This window comes from Lissotriton helveticus, chromosome 12 (assembly GCF_964261635.1).
Source record: "Lissotriton helveticus chromosome 12, aLisHel1.1, whole genome shotgun sequence".
NCBI classification, from domain to species: Eukaryota; Metazoa; Chordata; class Amphibia; order Caudata; family Salamandridae; genus Lissotriton; species Lissotriton helveticus.
In genome coordinates, this window is record NC_136073.1 from 800,550,704 (window position 1) to 800,577,707 (window position 27,004).

Consider the following 27,004-nt stretch of genomic DNA (forward strand, 5'->3'; position numbering starts at 1 on the left):
GAAATTAACAATAAATTCATATAGAGCACGATGTCAAGAAAATACACCGATTCTGTCAGCAAAATGAAATGAAAACGACAGAATATAGGTAATATGCCAATAAGCTTCAAACCTATAACAACCTACAATAAAGAAAACACTCCTCTATCCATGTATAACGAGTGCTGTGCTTCAGGTTCTATCGATGACAACTCATAAGAATAAAATGGGTGGGCAGAGACAGCGCACAAGTGTTATCTATTTTCAAACACCCCACATATTAAATCAGACAAAGGAAACCTATCCAGACGCTAAATGTGGCTTTGAGAAATCCCTCACTTTGGCAATGGGTGGTGCAAGCCGCAGGAAATAAAGAGTAAAACCACAAAAATGTTTTGTGTGTTGACTGTTTATTCGTGACATACATTTATGGGACTAGCCTTGCCACAATGAAACTGTACTGACATTCATATTTAAAATTGTTACTTGAGAAAAAAAACATTCAGTTCCTAAACTATCTTGTGTATTAAAATGCATTAATTACCAAGCTTTGTAATCTTAGATTTTAATAAATAAGCCTATCCTTATCAGGGTCTGAGAATCTGTTGATACAAACGACCACATAAAAATGTGAGTGAGTAAAAAACCTAAAAACATAAGCTGGAACCTTAACAGTTACATATGCTGTTTTAAGCATTGTGCTCGATTCGTTCGTGCCAGTCTGCTAGAACACAATTCACTGCATACTGTAGTGAGACCAGAATTGGTTCTTTTAATTCAACCGCTACCTTTGAAAGAATGGCATGACAAGAACCCCTTTTCATATAGCCAAAAACAATACAATTCAGAATATAGGGTTTACTTTTGATATGTATATTTACTTTAAATATAACATTTTAAAAGGTACTAAATCTTGCAAGGCAATTTAAGCATATTTAATATGGGTCTTTTGGCTCACTAAATTTCTTTCTTTTCACGGCAGGGTCTTCGTCTTGGCTACATGGAATGTCCAAATTTTGGATCTATGAATAAAACAAATAATTCCAATAATGAATTCATTGTTTCTGTTAAAACATAATTTACACTACTGTGCTAAGTGATATGATCACTATCAGAGCATTTTAACTGTTCCCAAGCTATCAGCTTCAGATAATCATTCTGGTAGTCTCACCACTAATTAGAACCAGGTATTTTACTTCTTGCTAGTAAGTGTCTAAAGGCATAATGGGAAACATCCATTACAACACATCTATCAAAACACATGCTATTAGATAGCACGCCATCACCACACATGCCATTACAACGCACTGCCATCACAACGCATGCCTTTACAACGAATTTAGTTGTAAAGGCATGTATGGTAATGGTAAATCTGTTTTACATGAAAGTATAAGGTACGCATTTATGGTTTAGGATGGGTATGGGTTTTGGGGTGGGAAGAGTAATTTTAGGGTTCAGGGTGGGTATAGGTTTTGGAGTGGCAAGGGTCATTTTAGTGTTCTTGGTGGGTATGCGTTTTGGTGTGGCAAGGGTAATTTTAGGGTTCAGGGGGTATGGGCTTTGGGGTGGCAATGGTAATTTTAGGGTGGGTATGTGTTTTGGGGTGGCAAGGATAATTTTAGGGTGGGTTGGTATGGTTTTTGGGGTGGCAAGGGTAATTTTAGGGTTCAGGGTGGGTATGGATTTAGGGGTGGCAAGGGTCATTTTAGGGTATAGGGTGGGTATGGGATTTGGGGTGGCAAGGGTAACTTTAGGGTTTAGGGTGGGTATGGGCTTTGGGATGGCAAGGGTGATTTTAGGTTTTAGGGCGGGTATGGGTTTTGGGGTGGGAAGGGAAATTTTAGGGTTTAGGGTGGGTATGGGTTGAGGTGTTGTAGGACTTTGAGGAAATGTGTGTGTGTGTGTGTGTGTATGTGTATATATATATATATATATTTCCACCAAGAAAAAGATTAATGTCCGCACTCGCTCAATCCATTGAATTGGGTTTATTTAACAAGAGACTGCAAACAATCCCCTACACCTAAGCGTTTCGACCGCAGGTCTTGATCACAGTGTTACCACTGGTCCATCATCACTTTTTAGTTTATATACCTTCATATCCAATAGCATATAATGGTGCATTATGGGTGAGGTAGTTTTAAATTTACAAATGGAAAAATAAAACATTTGTTTTGCAGAGTGGATCATACGTAATATCCAGTTAAAGCTGTCAACATTAGAGTGATTGATAATTCTCAATTGTACAATTTACAACCTTGTTGTTATAGTCGCTTATCACTATAGGAATTTCCTATTTTAACCATTGTATGGGTTGAAAGGCGATTTAAACAAAGAATAAAACATTTATCAGTAAAATGCTATCACTTGGTGGAAAATTAATTGTGGGGACGTTCTTCTCCGCTGTCCGGCACCGGCCGTGTAAAGTGTGCACTTGCAAATGAACAATTTGGTGGATAATCTATGAAAAGGCAAGTTGCACCAGACCGTCTTCGGAAAAACCCGGCTTGGAAGAAGTGAAACTGACAAACGCCTCGCAGAGTAAGTGCAGCGCCACGGATTTATCGTGACGAGGTAAAGAAAGCGAGAAGACAAGCATTTGGGCATTTGGATATTGGTAACCGAGGAAACTGCCAGAGGCATTCCGCCACTAAGGAAAGGACAAGAAAACACAAGACGCGGCGCCTCGCGAGTGAAAAAGAAGGTGAGAGCGCTTAGCGTGTGTTTGTTTACTTTGACGGAAACGCCCAGCAGGGTCTCGGCTTGCGAAGCTATTGAATGAAAGTTAAACCGGCAGAATACAAAATAATAGTCAGTGACCGGTACAGCGAAAATAAACGCGCTCAATCCTTAAGGGTTCAAGAGACGTAATTTAACGTTTCCCCGACCACAAGAACAGTATTTGGTGGAAATCAGTAACATTTGTGCAGAAAGGAAAATAATTAATACAAAATGGAAGAAAGAGCAAATAAACGAGCAGGGCTCAGGGTTGAGTCGAAACGTTATGGTGACTAGCACGCAAATTAACAAATAAAGAATTGCACTGGAATTGAGGTCCGTGTCTGTGCTGTTTGGGGCAGGCCCTAGTAGTGGGCAGCCTCGACGGAGAAACAGAAACTGTGGAGATATATATATATATATATATATATATATATATATATATATATATATATATGTGGAAATATATGAAAACATATATAAAAATATATACATTAGTGTAGTATATATATATATATATATATATATATATATATATATATATATATATATATATATATATATATATATATATTACCTACTGGCAGTCGCCAGTAGGTAGTTATAGTTAGGACCTAGTTTCCATAGGTAATCTGCAACATTCTATTTGGAATAACTTTGTCGCCGGTTGACAAATCTTTGCGAAATTCTCAAAGAAGATGGCCCACTCCGCTCCGATCCTGAAAGGTTCGGGCTGATTCGTCAAGCGGGGGCTGAGAAAAAAGGGGGGTCCCAAAACGTGGTTTCCCCATGCAATTTTACATAGGGACATTTAGCCGCGGCTATAGCCTGAGCTGCTGAACGGAATTACACCAAATTTGGAAAAAAGGTACAGTTTAGTTCGCAGATCACTTTTTTTGTTAAATGGTGTAAATCCGTGCAGTAGTTCCTGAGAAAATCAAAAGTAAAATCATAGATATATCTATGGACGAAGTAAGGTACGCGTATTCTCCGAGGATCATACACGTACCCTTAACGAGCACGAGCTGCATGCTAATTGGCTGTCAACTGTCTGTCAACACTCCAAACCAGGAAGTGTTGGCAGCCATTTTGTGTCTCTGTAGAACCGAGGCACAAGAAAACTGAAAAACAAGTGCGCTAAAGACGCAAAAGGGGCAGGGTAGAAACACCCTGACCCCCTAGGCCTGTTTTAGGGGGGCCCTACAAGGACTCCCAAGGCCCCCCCAACATTTTTTTTTTTTTAAATCACGGGATAGGGGGCGTGGTCTGCATCCGAGGAAGATGGCCGCACACCGAGCGAGTAGCGAGTGATATCCTTACCGACCACCCCTAATCCGGCATCATCCGTATATCCTGAGGACACACGCCGCTGTCGGAAGAGGCAGGGCGGCGGCTGGCGGTGTTTGCTGGCAGCGAGACCCCTGCTTTTGGCTCCGTTTGTGACTATGTTCGTCAGCGGCTTGTGGGCCCGGTGGCAGCAAGATGGCTGCTGCCGAGCTCGGAGCTTGAGAGCCCGCACCGCAAGTGTGCAGGGAGGTGACGGCCGCTGGCGAGAGTGCCTGCGCTTCTGCACCTGAGCGCAGTGAGTGCGGCGGCGGTGACCGCGCTAATTATCCGATGCCTGGCGGGGCGGCTTGAAGAGTGGCAGCAGGGCGACAGGGGGCAGCGGGACATACGCAGCCTGGAGAGGAGCGGCTGCTCCCGCGTGGACCTCGGCAGCGGCGATTGCTGGGGTAACTTAACTCTGCCCCTGTGCGGGGCCCTCCCTGTTGGGCTTCTGGTCTTGCTGCGAGGCTGTGTAGCATGGTGGGGTGTGCGCCCCCCCCTTGAAGATCAGTGCACGCCGGAGTGGCGCCAAACAGCTTGAGACAGAGGAAGCCGGGCGGATCGGCAACGATTGGAGGCTGGTGACCTGGCAGGGCCTCAGGCACTACAACAGAGGGCCCACGACGTGAGTGGGCCTGGAACGACCAGGGCTGTGGCGGTGTGCGTGGGGCCTGCAGCGAGTGATTCATGGCCCGCGGACTGCGAGGGGCCAGGAGTGTGGGCCTGTGTAAACTACGCAATGCAGTATTTGCAAACCCTCATGAAGAAGGAGACAGATGTTCATTCATATTAAAAGATTTAATCTTTCATCTGCATAACACGGGAGTGCTGCTGTTCTCCTGTAAATCCAACTGCTTACAGCCTGGTCCCCGGGGCTCTCCTGGGAGCGGGAGACAGAGGGGCCTGGTCGGGGCCCGGTGGCTGGAGTGGCATCAGTGTACTCCGCTGGTGCAGCGGTGGCCCGCGGTGGCTGCTTTCGGCTTTCGAGGTGTCAGCTTGGTGGGGCCAGGCGGAAAATCCTGGGTGCGGGCCGTGGTGTGGAGCTTGGCTGGTGATAGAGTGTGGCGCAGTGAGTGACCGTACTATGGGCCGCAATCGCCCTGCAACGCAGAGTCAATCCAACTCCATGGATAACTATACCGTTAATGTGGGCAGAGAGGAGGCCCTGCAGAGTGAACGCATGCAGACCGAGGGGGCGGGGGGTGAGTCGGACCCCTCACTTAAGGACATCATGCTTGCTATCCAAGAGATGCGTGTATCCCTGAAGGACATGAGGGGTACGATGGAACTCAAACTTGGCTCAGTGACGGAAGAAGTCAACCTGCTGCAGGCGGACTTTAGCAAAATGTCTGACAAGAGGTCGGAGAGCGGTATAGGCAGCCTACAATCAAAGACGAAGCGGCTCAAGGAACAGGTGGCCGCCCTCACGAAGAATCAGGCCGACCTCGCCGTCCGCCTCGAGGATCAGGAAGGCCGGGTGAGACACAACACTCTTCGAATCGTGGGGGTCCCGGAGAGAGTCGAAGGCCCCTCCATTGACTACTTTGTGGAGGACCTGATACTCAACCACCTTAAGCCGAAGCGCCTCTCTAATTTTTTCTCGGTTGAGCGCGCCCACCGTGCGCTGGGGGGTAGGCCAAAGCCGGGGCCCCACCGCGTACCATTATAGCGCGGATCCTGAACTACTGCGACCGCGATGCTATCCTGCAGGCATCGAGGGTGTCCGGCCACCTGCGGCTCGAGAATGCCACCGTCCGTTTCTTCCTGGACTTCACGTTGCAAGTGTAGCTCCAACGCAGGTCATTCAGCGGTGTGAAACGGGCCCTTAGAGATCTTGGCGTGAAGTACATGATGCTGTTTCCGGCACGCCTAAAGGTCATCGATGGGGAGAAGGCGTACTTCTTTGAGTCACCACAGGAGGCGAGCAACAGGTTGGAGGGATGGTGGACCGTGGGCTGCCGAGGCGGGTCGCAACGCTCGTCCCAGCACAACAAGGACCAGGGGGCCCGGTCTGGCATTACCCCCTCACAGGACCTTCCTCAGACGGGACATTCTCCTCTAAAGTAATAGTACTGAGCGGCATTGTGTGAGAGGGGCCTGGACACTGAAGGTAAGAGGGCGGCTGGCTCAGGGGTTCCTGGCCTCCCGATGTCTAGGGGGTACGGGCTGAAGATCGTGGAGGACTGCACATTTGGTGGCCTAGAACTGTTGCTGAGCCACATGACTGTCTTTCAGAGATTACGGTGCAGGGTCTAAAGTTGCGGGTGATGGGGGGGGGGGGGAGGGGGGGGGGGAAGGGGGTTTGTCTTGCAGAACTTTCCAGGGGGGTGTGTACTCCGTTTCTCCATTCTGACTTCTTCGGCGGCTGTAGCCTCGTGTTCCCTTATGTTAGACGGGGACCCTGAGGGTCGGCCGGATACCGAGGGAGAGATCCCCGGGGGGGGGGGGACCGTCTCCGGCGATCGTACAGACAAGTTACCTCCCTCCCCACAAACAGGCACCACACCAAGTCGAGTTCAAGGCTTTATATAAGGTTCTTAAGGCAAGGATATCAGCGATACAGGATATCTTGGACCCGGGGGTCCTCTCACTTCTAGTCTCTGTAGGGAAAGGGGGTAGCGGGACAGTCTTGGTACCGGATCGGTACAGGTAGGGGTAAAAAGGCGAGCTCACAATCCTCGAGCTGGAGTGTCTGTGGATCGGGCCGCGGCAGCGCCAGCAGGCCAAGGTGATAGTCTCATAAAGCAGAGGGCCGCGGCAGCGCCAGCCGGCCAAGACGATGGTTTCACGAGGCAGAGGGCCGCGGCAGCGCCAGCAGGCCAAGACGATGGTTTCACGAGGCAGAGGGCCGCGGCAGCGCCAGCAGGCCAAGACGATGGTTTCACGAGGCAGAGGGCCGCGGCAGCGCCAGCAGGCCAAGACGATGGTTTCACGAGGCAGAGGGCCGCGGCAGCGCCAGCAGGCCAAGTCGATGGTTTCACGGGGCAGAGGGCCGCGGCAGCGCCAGCAGGCCAAGTCGATGGTTTCACGGGGCAGAGGGCCGCGGCAGCGCCAGCAGGCCAAGTCACGGATGAGTTCTTCGCGGGTCTCTCGACTCCAGGATACAACTGCCTTCCTGGTCTGGTCCTGCCCCAGTTATAGGTCTGGTCCCCTTTGATGTCCGGACCCTCGCGCCTGGGGGCCGGGAGGTCCGGGATGAGGGAGTCCAGACACCCAGCAGGGGGGTGGAGCCAGCGCCCAGGCGGCCTGGGGTGATCGACACCTGGCGGAGGAGAGCCGTTGACGATTCCTTCTCCCATTGACTCGCCAAGTGGTCACTCTGCCTCCTGGGAGGATGGTGGGGCCTCGATGTCGGGGCCGGCCGGGCCCGGGGTTAGGGTCGAGTTGAGGCCACGCGGCCTCGTGCTGCAGTGCCCCAAGATGGCGGCCGGGTCGATGTCGTGGGGTAGATGGTGACCCGGGCCAGCTGGGTCCGGAGCTGGTGTCTTGTAGTGGAGGGATTGCAGGGTACTTCGGGTGGTCGTTGGTGGACTCTGGCTGGGGATGCAGGGAGAGCCAGGGCCCTGGTCCCATTGCGGGGAGGGGGGACAGCTCGAACATGCGGCCTGTCCAACATGCGTCCCCCCCAGCTGAAGGCGGGGAGAGTCAGCCATCTTCCTGGGGACTCTCCTCGCTGAGGCGGAAAAAGCGTGACAGGCCGTCGGCGTTGGCGTGGTCCTGGCCTGGACGATGTTCCACCGTGAAGTCCATCCCCTGCAGGGAGATGGACCAGCGCAACAGCTTCGGGTTCTCCCCCCGCATTTGCATCAGCCATTGCAGGGGTCGGTGGTCTGTTTGCACCCGGAAGTGGGTGCCGAAGAGGTATGGCCGGAGCTTCTTGAGTGCCCAGACTACGGCGAAGGCCTCCCTCTCAATGGTGCTCCAGCGCTGTTCTCGGGGCAAGAGGCGTCTGCTGATGAAGACCACCGGATGGTCGACCCCTTCGGCGTTGAGTTGGGAGAGGACGGCCCCCACACCATGATCGGAGGCGTCCGTCTGCACAATGAATTCCCGGCTGTAGTCGGGAGCCTGGAGCACGGGGGCCGTGCACATGGCGGTCTTTAGCTTCTCGAAGGCTGATTGGCAGTCCGGGGTCCAGTTGACGGTTTTGGGGCTCTTTTTGGAGGTGAGCTCTGTGAGGGGCCCCACGATGCTGCCATAGTCCTTCACGAACCGCCGGTAGTATCCGGTGAGCCCCAGGAAGGCCCGGACCTCCGTTTGGCTCGTAGGGGGTTGCCAGGCCTGGATGGCAGCAATCTTGAGTTGGAGAGGGGCCACCAGCCCGCTTCCCACTTGGTGTCCCAGGTAGGTCACGGACCCTTGGCCAACTTGGCACTTGCTGGCCTTGATGGTGAGCCCGGCTTGCTGGAGGGCGTGTAGAACCTCCCGCAGGTGGCGGAGGTGGTCGGTCCACTGGTGGCTGTACACAGCAATGTCGTCCAGGTAGGCGGCGCTGAAGTCTTCCAGGCCCGCCAGTACCTGGTTTACCAGCCGTTGGAACGTTGCCGGGGCGTTTTTCATGCCGAAGGGCATGACTTTAAAGTGGTAGTGCCCGTCTGGGGTAGAGAAGGCGGATCGTTCTTGGGCCCTAGGGGTGAGGCCGATCTGCCAGTAGCCCGCTGTTAGGTCGAAGATGCTCAGGTAGCGGGCGGCCCCCATCCGGTCAATTAGCTCGTCTGCCCGGGGGATGGGATGAGCGTCGGTCCGGGTAACTGCATTCAGCCCTCGATAGTCCACGCAGAACCGGAGCTCAGGGGCAACGCCCGGGGCAGCTGCCTTGGGAACCAGGACGACTGGGCTCGCCCAGGGACTGTCTGAGGGTTCGATCACTCCTAGGGTCAGCATCTTGGACACCTCGGTCTGGATGCAGGCTCGTACCCGGTCTGGTACGCGGTATGCTCGGTGTCGAATAGGAGGGCTGTCCCCGGTGTCCACATCGTGGAGGCACCAGGGGGTGACTCCGGGGGTGAGGGAGAACAGGGAGGCGAACTGCCTCAGGAGCGTTTGGCAGTCTTGGCGTTGCTCCGGGGACAGGGCCTCGGAGAGCTGGACCCCTTCCACTGAGCCATCCTGCTCGAGGGCCCTCAGTAAGTCCGGAAGGGGTTCGGAGTCTTCTTCTGTCCCAGTATCGGTAGCCATTAGGAGGCTGAGTTCGGATCGCACAAAATGGGGTTTGAGCCTGTTGGCATGGAGGACCCGTAGGGGGTTCCGGGCAGTCTCCATGTCGATTAAATAGGTGACGGGCCCCTTGCGTTCGATTACCTTGAAGGGCCCGGACCATCTGTCTTGGAGGGCACAGGGCTCAACCGGGGACATCACCCAGACCTGTTGTCCAGGTTCGAACTCAATGGAGGACGTGTGCTGATCGTACCACCTCTTCATGTCCTCCTGACTGGCCTCGAGGTTGGCTTTGGCGGTGTCTCGGAACCGCCGGGTCTGGTTGCGGAGAGCCAGGAGATACCGGTAGATGTCCGGGGGAGTTTTCTGGGGAGGCTGCTCCCAACCTTCCTTGACTAGGCTGAGGGGGCCCCGGACGGGGTGTCCGTACAGTAGTTCAAAGGGGCTGAAGCCGAGGGACTTCTGCGGGACCTCCCGATAGGCAAACAGGAGGCATGGCAGCAGTACGTCCCACTGGCGTCGAAGGGGTTCTTCTAGACCCATAATCATCCCCTTGAGGGTGCGGTTGAATCTCTCGACCAGTCCGTTTCCTTGCGGGTGATAGGGGGTCGTGAATTTGTAGGTGACCCCGCATTGCTGCCAGAGGGACTTCATATATCTGGAGATAAAGTTCGTGCCCCTGTCACTGACGACCTCCCGGGGGAACCCCACCCGGGAGAAGATCCCCATCAGGGCCCGGCCCACCACGGGGGCCGTCACAGTCCGAAGAGGGATGGCCTCGGGATAGCGGGTGGCGTGGTCTACAAGGACCAGGATGAACCGGTGTCCTTGGGCTGTTCGAGGGTCGAGGGGTTTCTGGGGGGTGACGAGGGGCCGGGGTCTCTCCCCCGACCCTGACTTCCTCCTCCCCCTCGGGGGCGATACGATCTGGATACTTCGCTGGGTGCGCTCCGGCCAACTCGGGTGCTTTCCCACCGGTCGGCTTCGGCGGCGAGTTGTCGAGGGTCGGTTAGCTTGCTGTCCAGGAGGTGTTGCCGGAGCTCCACGAAGCAGTTGTTCGACAGGTGTTCCCATACGATAAGGTCAAAGAGTTGTTCGTAGGTGGTTACTTTGTTGCCCTTGATCCACCCCTCGAAGGCTCGGCTAAAAAAGTTCACGTACTCCACCCAAGTTGTACCCGGAATCCGTTTGCAGTCGCGGAACCGTTGGCGGTACATCTCAGGTGTGAGCCCGTATCGAGTGAGGAGGGCGGCCTTCATGTGGTCGTAGGAGGTCATCAGCTGGTCCGGGAGTTGCAGCAGGGCGTCCCGCCCTTCGTTGACAAACCTCCCCCATAATCCGGCTCCCCAATCGCTTCGGGGAATCCGGTGGGAGGTCATTGCCACCTCATAGGCTTTAAACCACTGCTGGATATCATCGTTCTTGTGGTATTCCCGGATGACATCTTTGGGGATGTGAACCTTGGGTTCGGTCGAGGCAGACGGGGTCGGTCGTTCGGGGAGCCCGAGGTCTTTATTCTGTTTCTGGATCTCCAGTGCTTTGAGATTGCGCTCATGTTCGTACTCTAGTCTCTTTTCCTCTAGCTCCCTCTGTCTTTGCTTGTCTTCCCGCTCTTCCCTGAGCCGTAAGTGTTCCAGGGTTATTTTTTGTTCTGCCAGCTTGAGTTCCCCATCCAAGCGAAGTCGGGCAAGTTCTAATTCGTGGAGTCTGTTTTTTTCTCTTTCTCGGATCTCTTCCAGGGAGAGATCCGCTCTTTCTTTAGTTGGTGCGGGGCTCGTTTCGGTTGTTTGTGTTCGGGGTACGGCCGTACCCGTTTCTGCCCAAGCTTCTAGGGCTCGTTTGAAGTCTTCCTTTGTGCTAAGACCTGTGGTTGGAAGTCCAAGTTCTATGCAATATTGCTTCAGTTCCCGGTGGTTGTAGTCTTCCAATTTTTCCATCTGAAATTTTTCCGTTGTTCCGCTCTCTATTGACATGGTTGTTGTGTGTGGTGGGGCGAGTGACTTTCTGTACGATTATGCGTAGGTTCGGATCCCGTCGCTGGCCACCAATGTTAGACGGGGACCCTGAGGGTCGGCCGGATACCGAGGGAGAGATCCCCGGGGGGGGGGGGGACCGTCTCCGGCGATCGTACAGACAAGTTACCTCCCTCCCCACAAACAGGCACCACACCAAGTCGAGTTCAAGGCTTTATATAAGGTTCTTAAGGCAAGGATATCAGCGATACAGGATATCTTGGACCCGGGGGTCCTCTCACTTCTAGTCTCTGTAGGGAAAGGGGGTAGCGGGACAGTCTTGGTACCGGATCGGTACAGGTAGGGGTAAAAAGGCGAGCTCACAATCCTCGAGCTGGAGTGTCTGTGGATCGGGCCGCGGCAGCGCCAGCAGGCCAAGGTGATAGTCTCATAAAGCAGAGGGCCGCGGCAGCGCCAGCCGGCCAAGACGATGGTTTCACGAGGCAGAGGGCCGCGGCAGCGCCAGCAGGCCAAGTCGATGGTTTCACGGGGCAGAGGGCCGCGGCAGCGCCAGCAGGCCAAGTCGATGGTTTCACGGGGCAGAGGGCCGCGGCAGCGCCAGCAGGCCAAGTCACGGATGAGTTCTTCGCGGGTCTCTCGACTCCAGGATACAACTGCCTTCCTGGTCTGGTCCTGCCCCAGTTATAGGTCTGGTCCCCTTTGATGTCCGGACCCTCGCGCCTGGGGGCCGGGAGGTCCGGGATGAGGGAGTCCAGACACCCAGCAGGGGGGTGGAGCCAGCGCCCAGGCGGCCTGGGGTGATCGACACCTGGCGGAGGAGAGCCGTTGACGATTCCTTCTCCCATTGACTCGCCAAGTGGTCACTCTGCCTCCTGGGAGGATGGTGGGGCCTCGATGTCGGGGCCGGCCGGGCCCGGGGTTAGGGTCGAGTTGAGGCCACGCGGCCTCGTGCTGCAGTGCCCCAAGATGGCGGCCGGGTCGATGTCGTGGGGTAGATGGTGACCCGGGCCAGCTGGGTCCGGAGCTGGTGTCTTGTAGTGGAGGGATTGCAGGGTACTTCGGGTGGTCGTTGGTGGACTCTGGCTGGGGATGCAGGGAGAGCCAGGGCCCTGGTCCCATTGCGGGGAGGGGGGACAGCTCGAACATGCGGCCTGTCCAACACCTTAATTGTTTGTTGCGGGGTTATGGGGCGACAGGCACTCTGCGCATTATGATGGTGGGTGGTTGGGCGCCCACTGAGCAGGGAGGCAGGGTGGGGGGTATGGTTGGGGGGGAGGGGAGGGTTGTTGGGGTTCTGTTTTTGTTCTGCTCCAGGTATGTGTGTGAGGCAGCTATGGCGGGTGGTCCTTGGGTTTCAGCAGGGGTTTGACGAGGATACGGCACGTGCTAGCGCCCTATTCTTCAATGGGTAATCATTCAAAATTGAGAATTTTGGTCATGGAACGTCAATGGGCTGGGCAATAAAATTAAGCGCACACTAATCCTGCAGCATTTAAAACGCCACGGCCCGGACGTAGTTCTCCTGCAGGAGACTCACCTGAGAGGGAATACTTGCAAGGCGCTAGACCGGTTTGGGTACAAGCTAATGGCCCACTCCGGGTTTTGATCAGGCCCGAGGGGGGTGGGAATTCTAGTCCGCACAGCCTTTCCATGGCACAGGCGCTTCACCCTTTTGAACTATTTGGCAGCTACTCGGTGTGAGAAGTTGGCCTGATGTGCAGTGCTCACTATTCTAGTGATCACTATATATCAGTCCAAACAACCCTTATTGATGATTGGTTGTAAGTCAACCTTATAGACCAGCTATCCTAGTAGCATGGATACGAGCAGTCTAAGGCTAGGACTCTAGAGGGCGTGTTAAGCCAGCTGTTTTACCATCACATTACCCCTTGAACACCCAGTGAAAGGACACCACACAAGTTGTTATGAAAATAAACAGTGTATTTATTTATAACAAGACTACCCTGGCTCTTTATGAGACAGGGAGCTAAGCACACAACAAAACTCTTACGAAAATACTTAAGTTAGCACGTTATACACAAATGCCCGAGGGGCACGAAAAACCATATACTCTAAAAGTGGAATGCGAATTACTAGCAGGTAAGTAACAGTTCTAATAGGCTTTGGGATCGCTAGGACTGGACTAGGGAATCGTTAGATTACTACTAGGAGGCCCAGGGGACTCGGGTGCAGAGTGTGCACTCTCACGCGGGATGCGGGACAAAGTCTATGGAAGCTAGAATTCACAAAGTTAGTGTTCACGGGCGAACCCGACCTGGTAGGGAGAAAACGACAGTGGATCCTGACCCTTGGATAGTGAGGCTATGCTGGGACACCGAAGTGCCGAAGTTACCTAGCCCAGGGGCTGCAGCTGCATAGGTCTGAAAAGACGTCGGGGATCTCGTTGCCGGACCAGGAGCCTGGAAGGAAGAAGTTGCTGGCAGGCGACCAGTGAAGAAAAGTTCGATGGATCCAAGCCTGGATCAAGGAAGAAGAAAACCTGAAAGCAGAGGGGACCAAGTTCTTGAATCACTAGCCAGTGATTAAGTGGGCACCAGGATGGCACCGGGCGAAGTCACCGCAGTCAGGTGAGTGGGCGCTGCTGGGCTCTGCAGTCTCTCGGACCAGGAGGCGTTGTCGGCGACCAGGATGGAGGTGCGAGCTGTCCCACGAAGGTTCTTGCTGTCGACGTCGCTGGACCCAGGATTGGGCAACAAGTCTTGGCAAATGCAAGGCCCACGCGGTGGACCTAAAATGGCGTCTTGGGCGGACCAGGAGGGTCCAGGGTACTTCTCCGATGGAGGGAAGCAAGGGCCAGTCTGGAGCAACCAGACCAGCAGCAGAAATGTTGTCGGGCGTCGTCAGGAAGGCCACAAGCCAACGGGCTAGTAGCCAAACAACGCGGTGAGCAGCAAAAAGCAGAAGGGCCCCACGCAGATCGTGGAGATGCTGGGGGGCTGCACTTCGGTGCTGGAGCTGCTCAGGGTCGGGGCTTCTCGGACCCCAAAGCACTCACCAGGAATTCACTCGGCGGGCTTGCTGAAAAGAAGTCGTGCAGTCTTGAAGATGGCCGGTCCCTCGAGGTCTCGTCACACCCACGAATCTCAGCGTGACTGATGATGTAGGTAGAGGTCAGAGGTGCCAGGGAAGCCGGTTCTCGTCGAGCTGGGCAGTCGGATTCCGGAGGAAGGACTTGCAGCAGACCGCAGTGTTCTTAGATGGTGCCTGCGGATGCAGGGTGACTACTCCTTAGTCACAAGGGAGAAATCTTAGGAAGAAGTCTTGAGTTCCTTTCGTGGAAAGTAGTTTCAGGATTCAAAGATGATCTGATTTGGAAGGGGGCCAGTTCCTACCTTTATCCTGTAAAAGGGGGCTGGCACGCGACTAAGTCCTGCCCTAGGGGTGGGACTAGGAGGGGGGTGGTTACACCCACTTCCTTGGCGGGCTTTTCCCCAGCACAGGGTCTGGAGTGACCCTGGAACTGGTTCCAGCCAGCCTATGCACAGTGAGCACCGGGGTGCCACGTGCAGTCACCTTCCTCTAAAGCCCTGCCTACCTACAATACACAAAACCCTGTCTGGGACGGTGCTGGCACCGCCCCTGGCAGGAAACCCTTTGTCCTTATCTCCTGCTCTGGGAGGACTCCCAGCAGCAGGAGGGCAGACTTGTGTCTCGGTGGCAGCATCCATTTTGTGGATGCTAAGGCTCTGTCTGACTTTTAACCGGGTTATAGGTTACATGCATGTCGTGTCCCTCTAGAAGGGTGGAATGCTAACCCCGTCGCCAGAATTGGCGAGGGGTTAGTATTCCAATTCGTATGACACCTTACTCGACATGTTTTGATAAAGCGATACCAGAGTTGGCATTTAACCGCGAGGATTATAATGCACTTAAGAGTATATGGTATGCGATATCATGGAAACGGCTAAGGGATGGGTCCCGAAAGCCGCAGACAGGCTCAGCTCATGCCAGAGCACCATCTCACACGATTCCAAGCACTCTGCCTTCAGGATTGTTAAGGCCTGCCATAGGAGTGACTGATAGGAGATCTGTGTGTCCATTTTAGGGTTAGATATAGGTATACTATATCTAAAGCAAAGGGTGAGTACACCACCTTGCCCCAGCTGTCGTGCAGCCAGTTGTGTCAGTTTTAGTTAGTCAATCCAGGGGTGGCATAATACATGCTTCAGCCCCTGGGAGACTTCTGGGTGCACCTCAGCCCTGGGTACAGGGACTTGGAGAGGGCCCAGTGCCAATTCAGTACCTGAGTACAATTTGGAGAGAGAGAACAGCTAGGCTGTGGGTCTGATTAGCAGGCCCACAGCCAGGGAAAGTCGTAAACCAGTGCAGCAAAAAGCAAAAATCTGGGTGATCATAGGATTGCAGACCCTACTCTCCTACATGACCCCCCCCCAAACTTTGGGACAATAAACTAACCTTGACCAGGTGAGTCTTCTTGCTCTAAGTGGAAATACCTGGAGAGCCCATCAGCATTGCTGTGATCAGTCCCAGGTCTATGCTCCACTGTAAAATCCATCCCCTGTAGGGAAATGGACCACCTAAGCAGTTTGGGGTTTTCACCCTTCATCTGATTTAGCCACAAGAGGGGCTTATGGTCTGTCTGAATGGTGAAGTGAGTGCCAAACAAGTAGGCCCTCAGCTTCTTCAGGGCCCAGACCACAGCAAAGGCCTCCCTCTCAATAGCTGACCAATTTTTCTCTCTGGGTGTCAACCTTCTACTAATGAAAGCAATAGGCTGATCATTACCATCAAAATTCAGTTGAGACAGAACAGCTCCCACACCCAACTCAGAAGCATCTGTTTGGACAATGAATGGCTTGGAGTAATCTGGACTCTTGAGGATAGGTGCTGTGCACATGGCCTGCTTTAGGTCATTGAATGCTTTCTGACAGCTTGCTGTCCACTGAACTTTCTTTGGCATCTTCTTGCTTGTCAGGTCATTAAGGGGGGTCACTATGGACCCATAATTTCTGACAAACTTCCTATAGTACCCAGTCAGGCCCAAGAAAGCTCGAACCTGAGTCTGGGTGATTGGAGGAGTCCAGTCCTTGATGGCCTGTATCTTACTCTCCAGTGGCTGAACCTGGCCTCCACCTACAAGGTGGCCCAGGTATACAACCTGTGTCTGCCCTATCTGGCACTTTGTGGCCTTGATAGTGAGGCCTGCCTTTTGCAGAGCCTCTAACACTTTCCTCAGGTGGACCAGGTGATCCTCCCAGGTGGAGCTAAAGACAGCAATATCGTCCAGATATGCTGCACAGAAGTCATCCAGCCCAGTGAGGACTTGATTCACCAACCTTTGGAAGGTGGCAGGTGCATTTTTCAGTCCAAAGGGCATTACCACAAATTGATAATGCCCTCCAGGGGTAGAAAATGCTGTCTTGGGTTTGGCTTCCTCAGCTAACCTGATTTGCCAATACCCAGCTGTCAAATCAAATGTGCTTAAGAAGTTGGCAGAAGCCAATCTATCTATAAGCTCATCTGCTCTTGGTATTGGGTGGGCATCAGTCTTAGTGACTGCATTGAGGCCTCTGTAGTCTACGCAAAACCTCATCTCTCTCTTACCACCCTGGGTGTGAGGCTTTGGCACTAGAACTACTGGGCTAGCCCAAGGGCTATCTGAGGGCTCAATGACTCCCAGTTCCAACATTTTCTGCACTTTAGTTTTGATGCAGTCTCTAACATGATCAGGCTGTCTGTAGATTTCACTCTTGACAGGCAGACTGTCTCCAGTGTCAACATCATGGGTACACCAATCAGTTTGGCTGGGTGTCAGAGAGAACATATGTCTGAAGGATTGCAGGACTTGCCTGCAATCCTGTTGCTGATGTTCAGTGAGGCTGCCACAAAAGACAACACCATCAACTGACCCATCATCAGGATTCTGAGTGAGCAGGTCTGGGAGAGGGTCACTCTCTTCATCCTGACCCTCATCTGTGGCCATGAGCAAGCTCATGTCCTTCCTGTCAACATATGCCTTGAGCCTGTTAACATGGAGCACTCTGAGAGGGCTCCTGGGAGTTCCAAGGTCCACCAAGTAGGTAACCTCTCCCTTTTGCTCAATGATGGTGTGGGGCCCAGACCATTTGTCTTTCAGAGCTGCTGGGGCCACTGGCTCCAGCACCCACACCTTCTGTCCTGGCTGGTATACAGTCAGTACAGCCTTTTGGTCATGCCAAGCTTTTTGAAGTTCTTGGCTGGCCTCCAGGTTTTTAGATGCCTTCTCCATATACTCAGCCATCCTGGAGCGGAGACCAAGTACATAGTCCACTATGTTGGTTGCAGGCTTTTTGAGAGGTCTCTCCCATCCTTCCTTCACCAAACACAGGGGTCCTCTTACAGGATGCCCATACAGAAGCTCAAAAGGGCTGTAGCCAACCCCCTTCTGTGGGACCTCTCTGTAAGCAAACAAGAGGCAGGGGATCAGGACATCCCATCTTCTCCTAAGAGGTTCAGGTAGTCCATGAATCATCCCTTTCAGGGTCCTGTTGAATCTCTCAACAAGCCCATTGCATTGTGGATGATAGGGTGTGGTGAACTTGTAGTTCACACCACACTCTTTCCACATGGCAGTCAGATATCCTGACATGAAGTTTGTACCTCTGTCAGAAACGACCTCCTTAGGGAAACCCACTCTGGAGAACACTCCAACTAGGGCTCTTGCCACTACAGGGGCTGTAGTGGTCCTAAGGGGAATAGCCTCAGGATACCTGGTGGCATGGTCCACCACCACCAGTATAAACTTGTGTCCTGATGCTGTCTGGGGTTCCATTGGACCAACAATGTCAATCCCCACTCTTTCAAAGGGAACCCCCACCACAGGTAGTGGTATGAGGGGGGCCTTTGTTGTGCCACCTGACTTACCACTGGCTTGGCAAGTGACACATGAGCGACAAAACTCCTTGGTATTCTCATTCATATGGGGCCAGTGAAAGTGTGAGACAAGCCTGTCCCAAGTCTTTGTCTGACCTAAATGACCTGCAAGGGGAATCTCATGGGCCAAGGTGAGAAGGAAACCTCTCAGAGACAAGGGAATGACCAGCCTCCTGGTTGCACCAGGCTTGGGGTCTCTTGACTCAGAGTACAGGAGTCCATCTTCCCAGTATACCCTGTGGGCACCTGTGGCATTCCCTGCAGCCTCAGCAGCAGCCTGCTGTCTGAGGGGTTCAAGGGAAGGGCAGCTCAACTGTTCCTTCCCCAGGTCTGCTCTGGAGGGTCCCCCTGAGCCCAGAAACTCAACTTGATCAAGTTCAAGCTCTTTAGGCTCAGTTTCCCTCAGCTCTTCTAGATCAGCCTCCTCAGAGACTTGATCCTCAACCTGGGGCAAGGGGGAAGGCAAAGCCTTACCCTTACTGCTCTTCTTCTTGGAAGGTGTCTGGTCCATAATTTCAGGATCCAGCACCTGTTCAGTGGGGCATCTTCTGGCCTGTGACCTAGTCACAGCAAGCACATGTGCTGGCAAGCCTAACATCTCCATGTGAGTCCTCTGCTCCACTTCTGACCATTGTGATGACTCCAAATCATTGCCCAACAAACAATCAACTGGGAGGTCTGAACTGACTACAACTTTCTTTTGTCCCTTCACTCCACCCCAGGAGAAAGCCACAATTGCCACACTATGACTAGTAGTGACATTTCTGGCATTGGTCACCAGGAAATCAGTACCTGGCATGATCTGTCCAGGGTCCACAAAGTTAGGTGTCACCATGGTGACACTGGCACAAGTGTCCCTATAGGCCTGAGCCATTTTGCCATTTATCAAAGGTGTCTGCCTGTATTTGCCCAAAGTATTGGGACTTATTTCAGGGGACATATCCATATCCCCTGTACAGACAAGGACAGCCTGAGTGAGTGTGCCAACTAAGTTGTCAGACCCCTCAGTACCCAAGGTTAACCCAACTAATGCCTTGGGAGGTACACTACCACTACTGACTGTACTAGGGGGTGCAGTTGCTTTAGGAGCTGTAGTGGCAGGAGTTTGTCCTCCTCTTTTGGTGCACTCACTAAACCAGTGAGATTTACTTTTGCAGTACTGGCACCACCTTTTTGACTGGCCTTCTTGAGTCTTCTTCTTCTGGGAAGCCTGACCCCCACCCTCTTTGGTTTGTTGGGGACCTGGTGAAGACTTCTGGTCATTTTGCTCATTCTTAACATTACCCTTCTGGTCTGCTTTCTTCTGACCACCCTGGTTCTGGTTCTGCTTGATCCTTGTCCTGACCCATTTGTCTGCCTTCTTTCCCAATTCTTGGGGAGAGGTCAGATCTGAATCAACAAGGTGCTGGTGCAGCAACTGGTTCTGACAATTGTTTAAAATTTGTTCTCTCATCATTAGATTATACAATCCTGTGTAATCTGTAACCTTGCTACCCAGCAACCAGCCCTCCAAAGCCTTAGTGGCACAATCCACAAAATCAGACCAGTCCTGAGACTGAGTTTTCTGGGTGTCTCTGAACAGCAACCTGTACTGCTCAGTGGTTAAACCAAACCCATCAACCAGTGTATTCTTCAGGACCTGGTAATTGTTAGCATCCTCCACTCTTGTAGTGAGGAGCTTATCTCTACCTTTACCATCAAAGGAGAGCCACAGTATAGCTGCCCACTGACTCTGGGGAATGCACTGCACAGTGCAGGCCCTCTCCAGAGCAGCCATCCATTTCTGGATATCATCCCCTTGCCTAAAGGGGGGCACTATTTTAGTCAGGTGTTTAGTATCTAAACCCTTCTCTCTATCTCTTGGGAGATTGCTGCCACCAGTGGGTGCTAACCCACTCATCTGCTGCTCTCTAGCAAAGGCAAGCTTCTCTTTGGCCAGGGCAAGTTCTTCCCTTTCAATCCTCAGTTCAGCTTGTCTCATCCTAGCTTCATGCTCCCTTCTCTGAGGGGAAGTTAATCTCCTCTGTGGAGGATTCCTTCTCCCCTGAGAAGAGGCATTAGAGTGCAGAGATCTATTGGAGTCCCTAGAAAGAGATCTATCTCTCCTAACTCCAAGGTTAGGCCCACTTCGGGTTAGTACTGGGGGTCCCCCAGATCCTAGCCCAAGTAAGTCTAAGTTGGTCCTAGTTAGCCTTCTGACTACCTCAAGACCTTTGTCTACCTCATCCCCAGAGAGTTCCTCCTGATCCCCCTCCTCAACTGCTGAATCAGTGTTGGGGAGGTCTGGATCCCCAGAGGTTCCCTCTAAGGCTGGCATGTTCTCATGTAACTGAGAAAGCTTTCTGGCATCATATGTCTCTAAGAGACCTATCAGAAAGGGAGTGGTGGGGTTAGACCCCTGCTTCAGTTTCCTGGAGACACAGATTTGTCTCATCTCCTGGAAACTGAGAGCTGCATATCTTGAAGTGACCTGTGGAGGGTCAACACTGACCAGGGGAGTCTCAGTAGAGTCCCCCTGAGTCGACATGCTTTTCTAGTGAGGTGTAAGTGGTGCACTTACCTACACTATATGTTTGCCTACTGATCCCTTGCTAGAGTTGTAGTTTAGGGTGTGCTAGGCCCTAGGAGCTACAACAGCTGGTTCAGTAGAACTCAGAGTATTCTAAGCTAAGTTATATGTACCTTTAGTACTTATGTGATCTTTCACAAGATATTCTTAGGGCATGTGTGGTAAAACAACAGCAAGCTCAAATCCCAACCGCTGCTCACCAATGTGAGAAGTTGGCCTGATGTGCAGTGCTCACTATTCTAGTGATCACTATATATCAGTCCAAACAACCCTTATTGATGATTGGTTGTAAGTCAACCTTATAGACCAGCTATCCTAGTAGCATGGATACGAGCAGTCTAAGGCTAGGACTCTAGAGGGCGTGTTAAGCCAGCTGTTTTACCATCACATTACCCCTTGAACACCCAGTGAAAGGACACCACACAAGTTGTTATGAAAATAAACAGTGTATTTATTTATAACAAGACTACCCTGGCTCTTTATGAGACAGGGAGCTAAGCACACAACAAAACTCTTACGAAAATACTTAAGTTAGCACGTTATACACAAATGCCCGAGGGACACGAAAAACCATATACTCTAAAAGTGGAATGCGAATTACTAGCAGGTAAGTAACAGTTCTAATAGGCTTTGGGATCGCTAGGACTGGACTAGGGAATCGTTAGATTACTACTAGGAGGCCCAGGGGACTCGGGTGCAGAGTGTGCACTCTCACGCGGGATGCGGGACAAAGTCTATGGAAGCTAGAATTCACAAAGTTAGTGTTCACGGGCGAACCCGACCTGGTAGGGAGAAAACGACAGTGGATCCTGACCCTTGGATAGTGAGGCTATGCTGGGACACCGAAGTGCCGAAGTTACCTAGCCCAGGGGCTGCAGCTGCATAGGTCTGAAAAGACGTCGGGGATCTCGTTGCCGGACCAGGAGCCTGGAAGGAAGAAGTTGCTGGCAGGCGACCAGTGAAGAAAAGTTCGATGGATCCAAGCCTGGATCAAGGAAGAAGAAAACCTGAAAGCAGAGGGGACCAAGTTCTTGAATCACTAGCCAGTGATTAAGTGGGCACCAGGATGGCACCGGGCGAAGTCACCGCAGTCAGGTGAGTGGGCGCTGCTGGGCTCTGCAGTCTCTCGGACCAGGAGGCGTTGTCGGCGACCAGGATGGAGGTGCGAGCTGTCCCACGAAGGTTCTTGCTGTCGACGTCGCTGGACCCAGGATTGGGCAACAAGTCTTGGCAAATGCAAGGCCCACGCGGTGGACCTAAAATGGCGTCTTGGGCGGACCAGGAGGGTCCAGGGTACTTCTCCGATGGAGGGAAGCAAGGGCCAGTCTGGAGCAACCAGACCAGCAGCAGAAATGTCGTCGGGCGTCGTCAGGAAGGCCACAAGCCAACGGGCTAGTAGCCAAACAACGCGGTGAGCAGCAAAAAGCAGAAGGGCCCCACGCAGATCGTGGAGATGCTGGGGGGCTGCACTTCGGTGCTGGAGCTGCTCAGGGTCGGGGCTTCTCGGACCCCAAAGCACTCACCAGGAATTCACTCGGCGGGCTTGCTGAAAAGAAGTCGTGCAGTCTTGAAGATGGCCGGTCCCTCGAGGTCTCGTCACACCCACGAATCTCAGCGTGACTGATGATGTAGGTAGAGGTCAGAGGTGCCAGGGAAGCCGGTTCTCGTCGAGCTGGGCAGTCGGATTCCGGAGGAAGGACTTGCAGCAGACCGCAGTGTTCTTAGATGGTGCCTGCGGATGCAGGGTGACTACTCCTTAGTCACAAGGGAGAAATCTTAGGAAGAAGTCTTGAGTTCCTTTCGTGGAAAGTAGTTTCAGGATTCAAAGATGATCTGATTTGGAAGGGGGCCAGTTCCTACCTTTATCCTGTAAAAGGGGGCTGGCACGCGACTAAGTCCTGCCCTAGGGGTGGGACTAGGAGGGGGGTGGTTACACCCACTTCCTTGGCGGGCTTTTCCCCAGCACAGGGTCTGGAGTGACCCTGGAACTGGTTCCAGCCAGCCTATGCACAGTGAGCACCGGGGTGCCACGTGCAGTCACCTTCCTCTAAAGCCCTGCCTACCTACAATACACAAAACCCTGTTTGGGACGGTGCTGGCACCGCCCCTGGCAGGAAACCCTTTGTCCTTATCTCCTGCTCTGGGAGGACTCCCAGCAGCAGGAGGGCAGACTTGTGTCTCGGTGGCAGCATCCATTTTGTGGATGCTAAGGCTCTGTCTGACTTTTAACCGGGTTATAGGTTACATGCATGTCGTGTCCCTCTAGAAGGGTGGAATGCTAACCCCGTCGCCAGAATTGGCGAGGGGTTAGTATTCCAATTCGTATGACACCTTACTCGACATGTTTTGATAAAGCGATACCAGAGTTGGCATTTAACCGCGAGGATTATAATGCACTTAAGAGTATATGGTATGCGATATCATGGAAACGGCTAAGGGATGGGTCCCGAAAGCCGCAGACAGGCTCAGCTCATGCCAGAGCACCATCTCACACGATTCCAAGCACTCTGCCTTCAGGATTGTTAAGGCCTGCCATAGGAGTGACTGATAGGAGATCTGTGTGTCCATTTTAGGGTTAGATATAGGTATACTATATCTAAAGCAAAGGGTGAGTACACCACCTTGCCCCAGCTGTCGTGCAGCCAGTTGTGTCAGTTTTAGTTAGTCAATCCAGGGGTGGCATAATACATGCTTCAGCCCCTGGGAGACTTCTGGGTGCACCTCAGCCCTGGGTACAGGGACTTGGAGAGGGCCCAGTGCCAATTCAGTACCTGAGTACAATTTGGAGAGAGAGAACAGCTAGGCTGTGGGTCTGATTAGCAGGCCCACAGCCAGGGAAAGTCGTAAACCAGTGCAGCAAAAAGCAAAAATCTGGGTGATCATAGGATTGCAGACCCTACTCTCCTACACTCGGGCTATAGGATCAATTAGTCCAAGTCATTGATTTACCCCCTCTCTGGGGGCCCTCCATAAGTCCCGTCGAGTTGTCCGGCCGTGGTTGTCTCTGCGGGGTTTAAATACCTCGGAGTGTACGTTACGAGGGACAGGGCGGAGTTCTTCGCCAGGAATCTGGAGCCGCTTCTGGTTAGATTGGCGTCCGACGTTGCGCATTGGCGGTCCCTGCCCCTCTCGCTGATGGGGCGCGCCGCGTTATTTAAGATGTTGGCATTACCGCGCCTCCTGTACATCCTGCAAAACTGGCCCTATCCGGTGCCAGATGGGATGTTCCGGCGCATATTCCAGGCCGTGAGGACGCTGCTATGGGACGGGGGCAACCTGAGGATTGCGTTGACAAAGCTTACCAGGGGTGTGTACGACGGAGGGCTGGCCTTGCCGGATGTTAGGCTGTATTATTGGGCGTCTTAGCTTCAGGTCATTAACGATTGGGTCTATGCGGCAGATTCGGAACCGGCCTATAGGGTGGATAGGCACGTTATGCAGGAGGGTGGTTGTGAGCCTCTTCTCTACTCAAAAAAGCTCCGGAGGTACTTGCCCTCGCACACAGGGGTAGTGTTGCAATGCTGGAGGGAGGCTAACAGGTTCCTTGGTTGGGCTAATGCCGTAACCGGCAGGACCCCGCTTTGGTGTGGAGACCAGTTGCCGGAGGTCAGGAAGCTCACTGGCTTTAAGGGCTGGAAGTTGATTGGGATCGAATACCTTGGGGACGTCTGGAGGGGGGAGGCACCTAGGTCCTTTGAATACCTGAGGAAGAAATACCGAATGCATGCCTCACAGCACTACCACTACTTACGTATTACACATGCATTGCGCTCTCACATACCGGTGGGGACTTCAGTACCAGAGTACGCGCCAATGGAGGACAGGCTCTTGCTGGACCCTATTTTAGAAAAGCCCACGGCCACTATCTATCGCAAATTGATCAATAATATGCCTGATCCCCTGGTATCACTGCAGGTGAGGTGGGAGGGGGACATTGGCACCCTAGAGGATAATGACTGGCAAGACGCCCTGCAGAGCCCGCGCGAGATAGCAATACGGGTCCAGTTTCGCCTGGTCCAATTGAAGATCCTGCATCGGGTCTACTACCCACGCACACACCTATTCTCCTGGGGTAGGGTTCAATCTCCCTTGTGCGCGAGAGGCTGCAATGAGGAGGGTACGTTCTTTCATATCTTATGGGACTGTCCGAGGGTGGCACCCTGTGGTCTAAGGTGCTCGCACCATGGAGATAGTAGTGGGATCTCCAGTTCCGGTGGAGCAGAGGTGGCTTTTATTAATGATTAAAGGTCCGACTGACTGGACGAGATACAAGGAGATCTGGCTGGCCTTGGCAGCAGGAGTGGCGAAGAGGAATATTGCCCAGGGCTGGGGGCGCAGGAGGTTCCACAATGGGATCAATGGAGGCGAGACTTGTACCGGTGCCAGAGGGCGGTGGAGACAATTTACAAAGCGAGGGGGTGTGTGAAGAAGTGGAGGAAGGTCTGGAGCCCAAGGCGAAAATACCGAGGAACATGGGGGGGAGTCGGGTGGGGTGTGAAGCGTGGGGAGGTTTTTGGGAGAGTTTTGCCCAGCCTACTGTATGTATCAGAGACCGCAGATTGTCTCCTGCTAAATGAACGCTGCAATGTTTTTTATGTACCTGTGAGCAAGGTTAATAAAAAGATTCCCCCCCAACAAAATCACCAGATACGCGTATCCCGTGAAAACCCCCCAAAAAAACGAAGCCCGCTTTAGTGGTAATTAGCCCCGTGGGGGGGGCCAAGTCCCGGGGGTAATGTGATTTATTGGGGACCGCCACACACGGGGCTTTAACAATACGTATGTGGGGGGCTCGCGGCCCCCCCGCAGCCCCGGGGACCGCCACCCCTGGGGCTTCTCTTTTTATATAATAATGGGGGGTCCAGAGGGGCCCTGGGGACCGCCACCCCTGGGGCTTAAACATTATGTATGCGGGGGGGGGGGCTCACGGCCCCCCCGCAGCCCCAGGGACCGCCACCCCCCGGGGCTTCCTTTTTTTTAAATAAAAAAAAAACCTGTGTGGGGGGCTCAAGCCCCCCACACGCCCCCGGGACCGCCACCTCCCGGGGCACTACATTTTAAAATTTGGGGTCCCTTGCGGGCCCCCCAGCCCCGGGGACCACCTTTTAAATGTTGGGAGGGGGGCCACGCGGCCCCCTCCTGGAGCCTTGTGGTGTCCCTGGGGACCGCCACCACCCAGGGCCGGCTCCGGCAGTGTCACGGGGTGCCTACCCCGGACACTGTAGTTTGCTAAATGCTTTGGTTTTTGGAAGAAAACCAAAGACGATTGCTTTTCTACATGGGGAGCAGCATGTTAGCTGCTCCCCATGCAGAAAAGCAATGCCGGCTCCCGCAGAACGCGGGGAGCCGGCAGGGACCGTGGGGGGATTGGGGACCAACCCACGGTCCCCTACAGAGTGGGCCAGCCCCGGGGAATGGGGTCCCCAGGGCCACAAGTGGCCGGGAGGGGGGCCACGCGGCCCCCTCCCCAAAAAAAATGGCCGGTCCCGGGGGATGGGGTCCCCGGGGCCAAAAGTGGCCACAGGAGGGGGCAAGGCAGCCCCCCCCCCTAATAATTTTTTTTTTTTAAAGGCCAATTGGGGGCAGGCCCTGAGGGAAAAAATTGAAAAAGTAGGAGGGCTACACAGCCCCCCTTCTTAAAAAAATAAAATAAATAAAGACCGGCATCGCGCCGGAGGCCACGCCCCCTCCTTTCACCACTCTGCAAACGCGCTCCCTGTCGCGTTTGCAGAGGGGGAAAGAATTCCCCTTGAATACTGGGGGTCCCTGGGGGCCAACTAGCCCACCAGGAACCTCCAGTATGCGCCAGGGGGCTGCATTGCAGAGAGGTGTTCTGAGGCCACCCTCCTTTTTACACCTCTCTGTAACGCAGCCTTGTGGAGCTTACTTGAGGTACCTGGTGGGCTAGTTGGTCCCCAGGGACCCCCAGGATTCAAAGGGACCTAATTCTCCAACTTAAAACACGCCATGGGGCGCGTTTGCACAGTGGTGAAGGGAGGGGGTGGGCCTGAGTTCATATGTGTGCAAACACGCCCTGTGGTGCGGTTTAAGTTGGGGAATTAATTCCTTGTCAATACTGAGGGTCCCTGGGGGCCAACTAGCCCACCAGGTACCTCTAGTAAGCGCCAAGGAGCTGCGTTGCAGAGTGTTGTAAAAAGGGGCGTGGACTCTGAACACCTCTCTGCAAAGCTGCCTCCTGGCGCATACTGGAGGGACCTGGTGGGCTAGTTGGCCCCCAGGACACCACAGGATTGAGGAGGAATTAATTCTCTGACTTAAAACGCGCCACAGGGTGTGCTTGCAGAGATATCACCAGAGGTCACGCCTCCTTCCTTCACCACTGTGCAAAAGCGCCCTGTGGCGCGTTTTAAGTTGGGAAATTAATTCT

At 53.2% G+C, this 27,004-nt stretch overlaps 1 protein-coding gene across 9 annotated transcripts in view; it reads right to left on the reverse strand.

Moving 5' to 3' along the window:
- Window positions 1-370: 370 nt before the first annotated feature.
- The window catches only part of HORMAD1 (HORMA domain containing 1), a 920,105-nt gene continuing 893,471 nt past the window's right edge, over window positions 371-27,004 (reverse strand). For all 9 annotated transcript variants that reach the window (XM_078670957.1, XM_078670959.1, XM_078670964.1 and 6 more), the window contains one exon: window positions 371-1,001. In XM_078670957.1, the coding sequence (XP_078527083.1) occupies window positions 915-1,001 (87 nt within the window). In that variant the 3' untranslated portion in view covers window positions 371-914. The remainder of the gene's footprint in view (window positions 1,002-27,004) is intronic.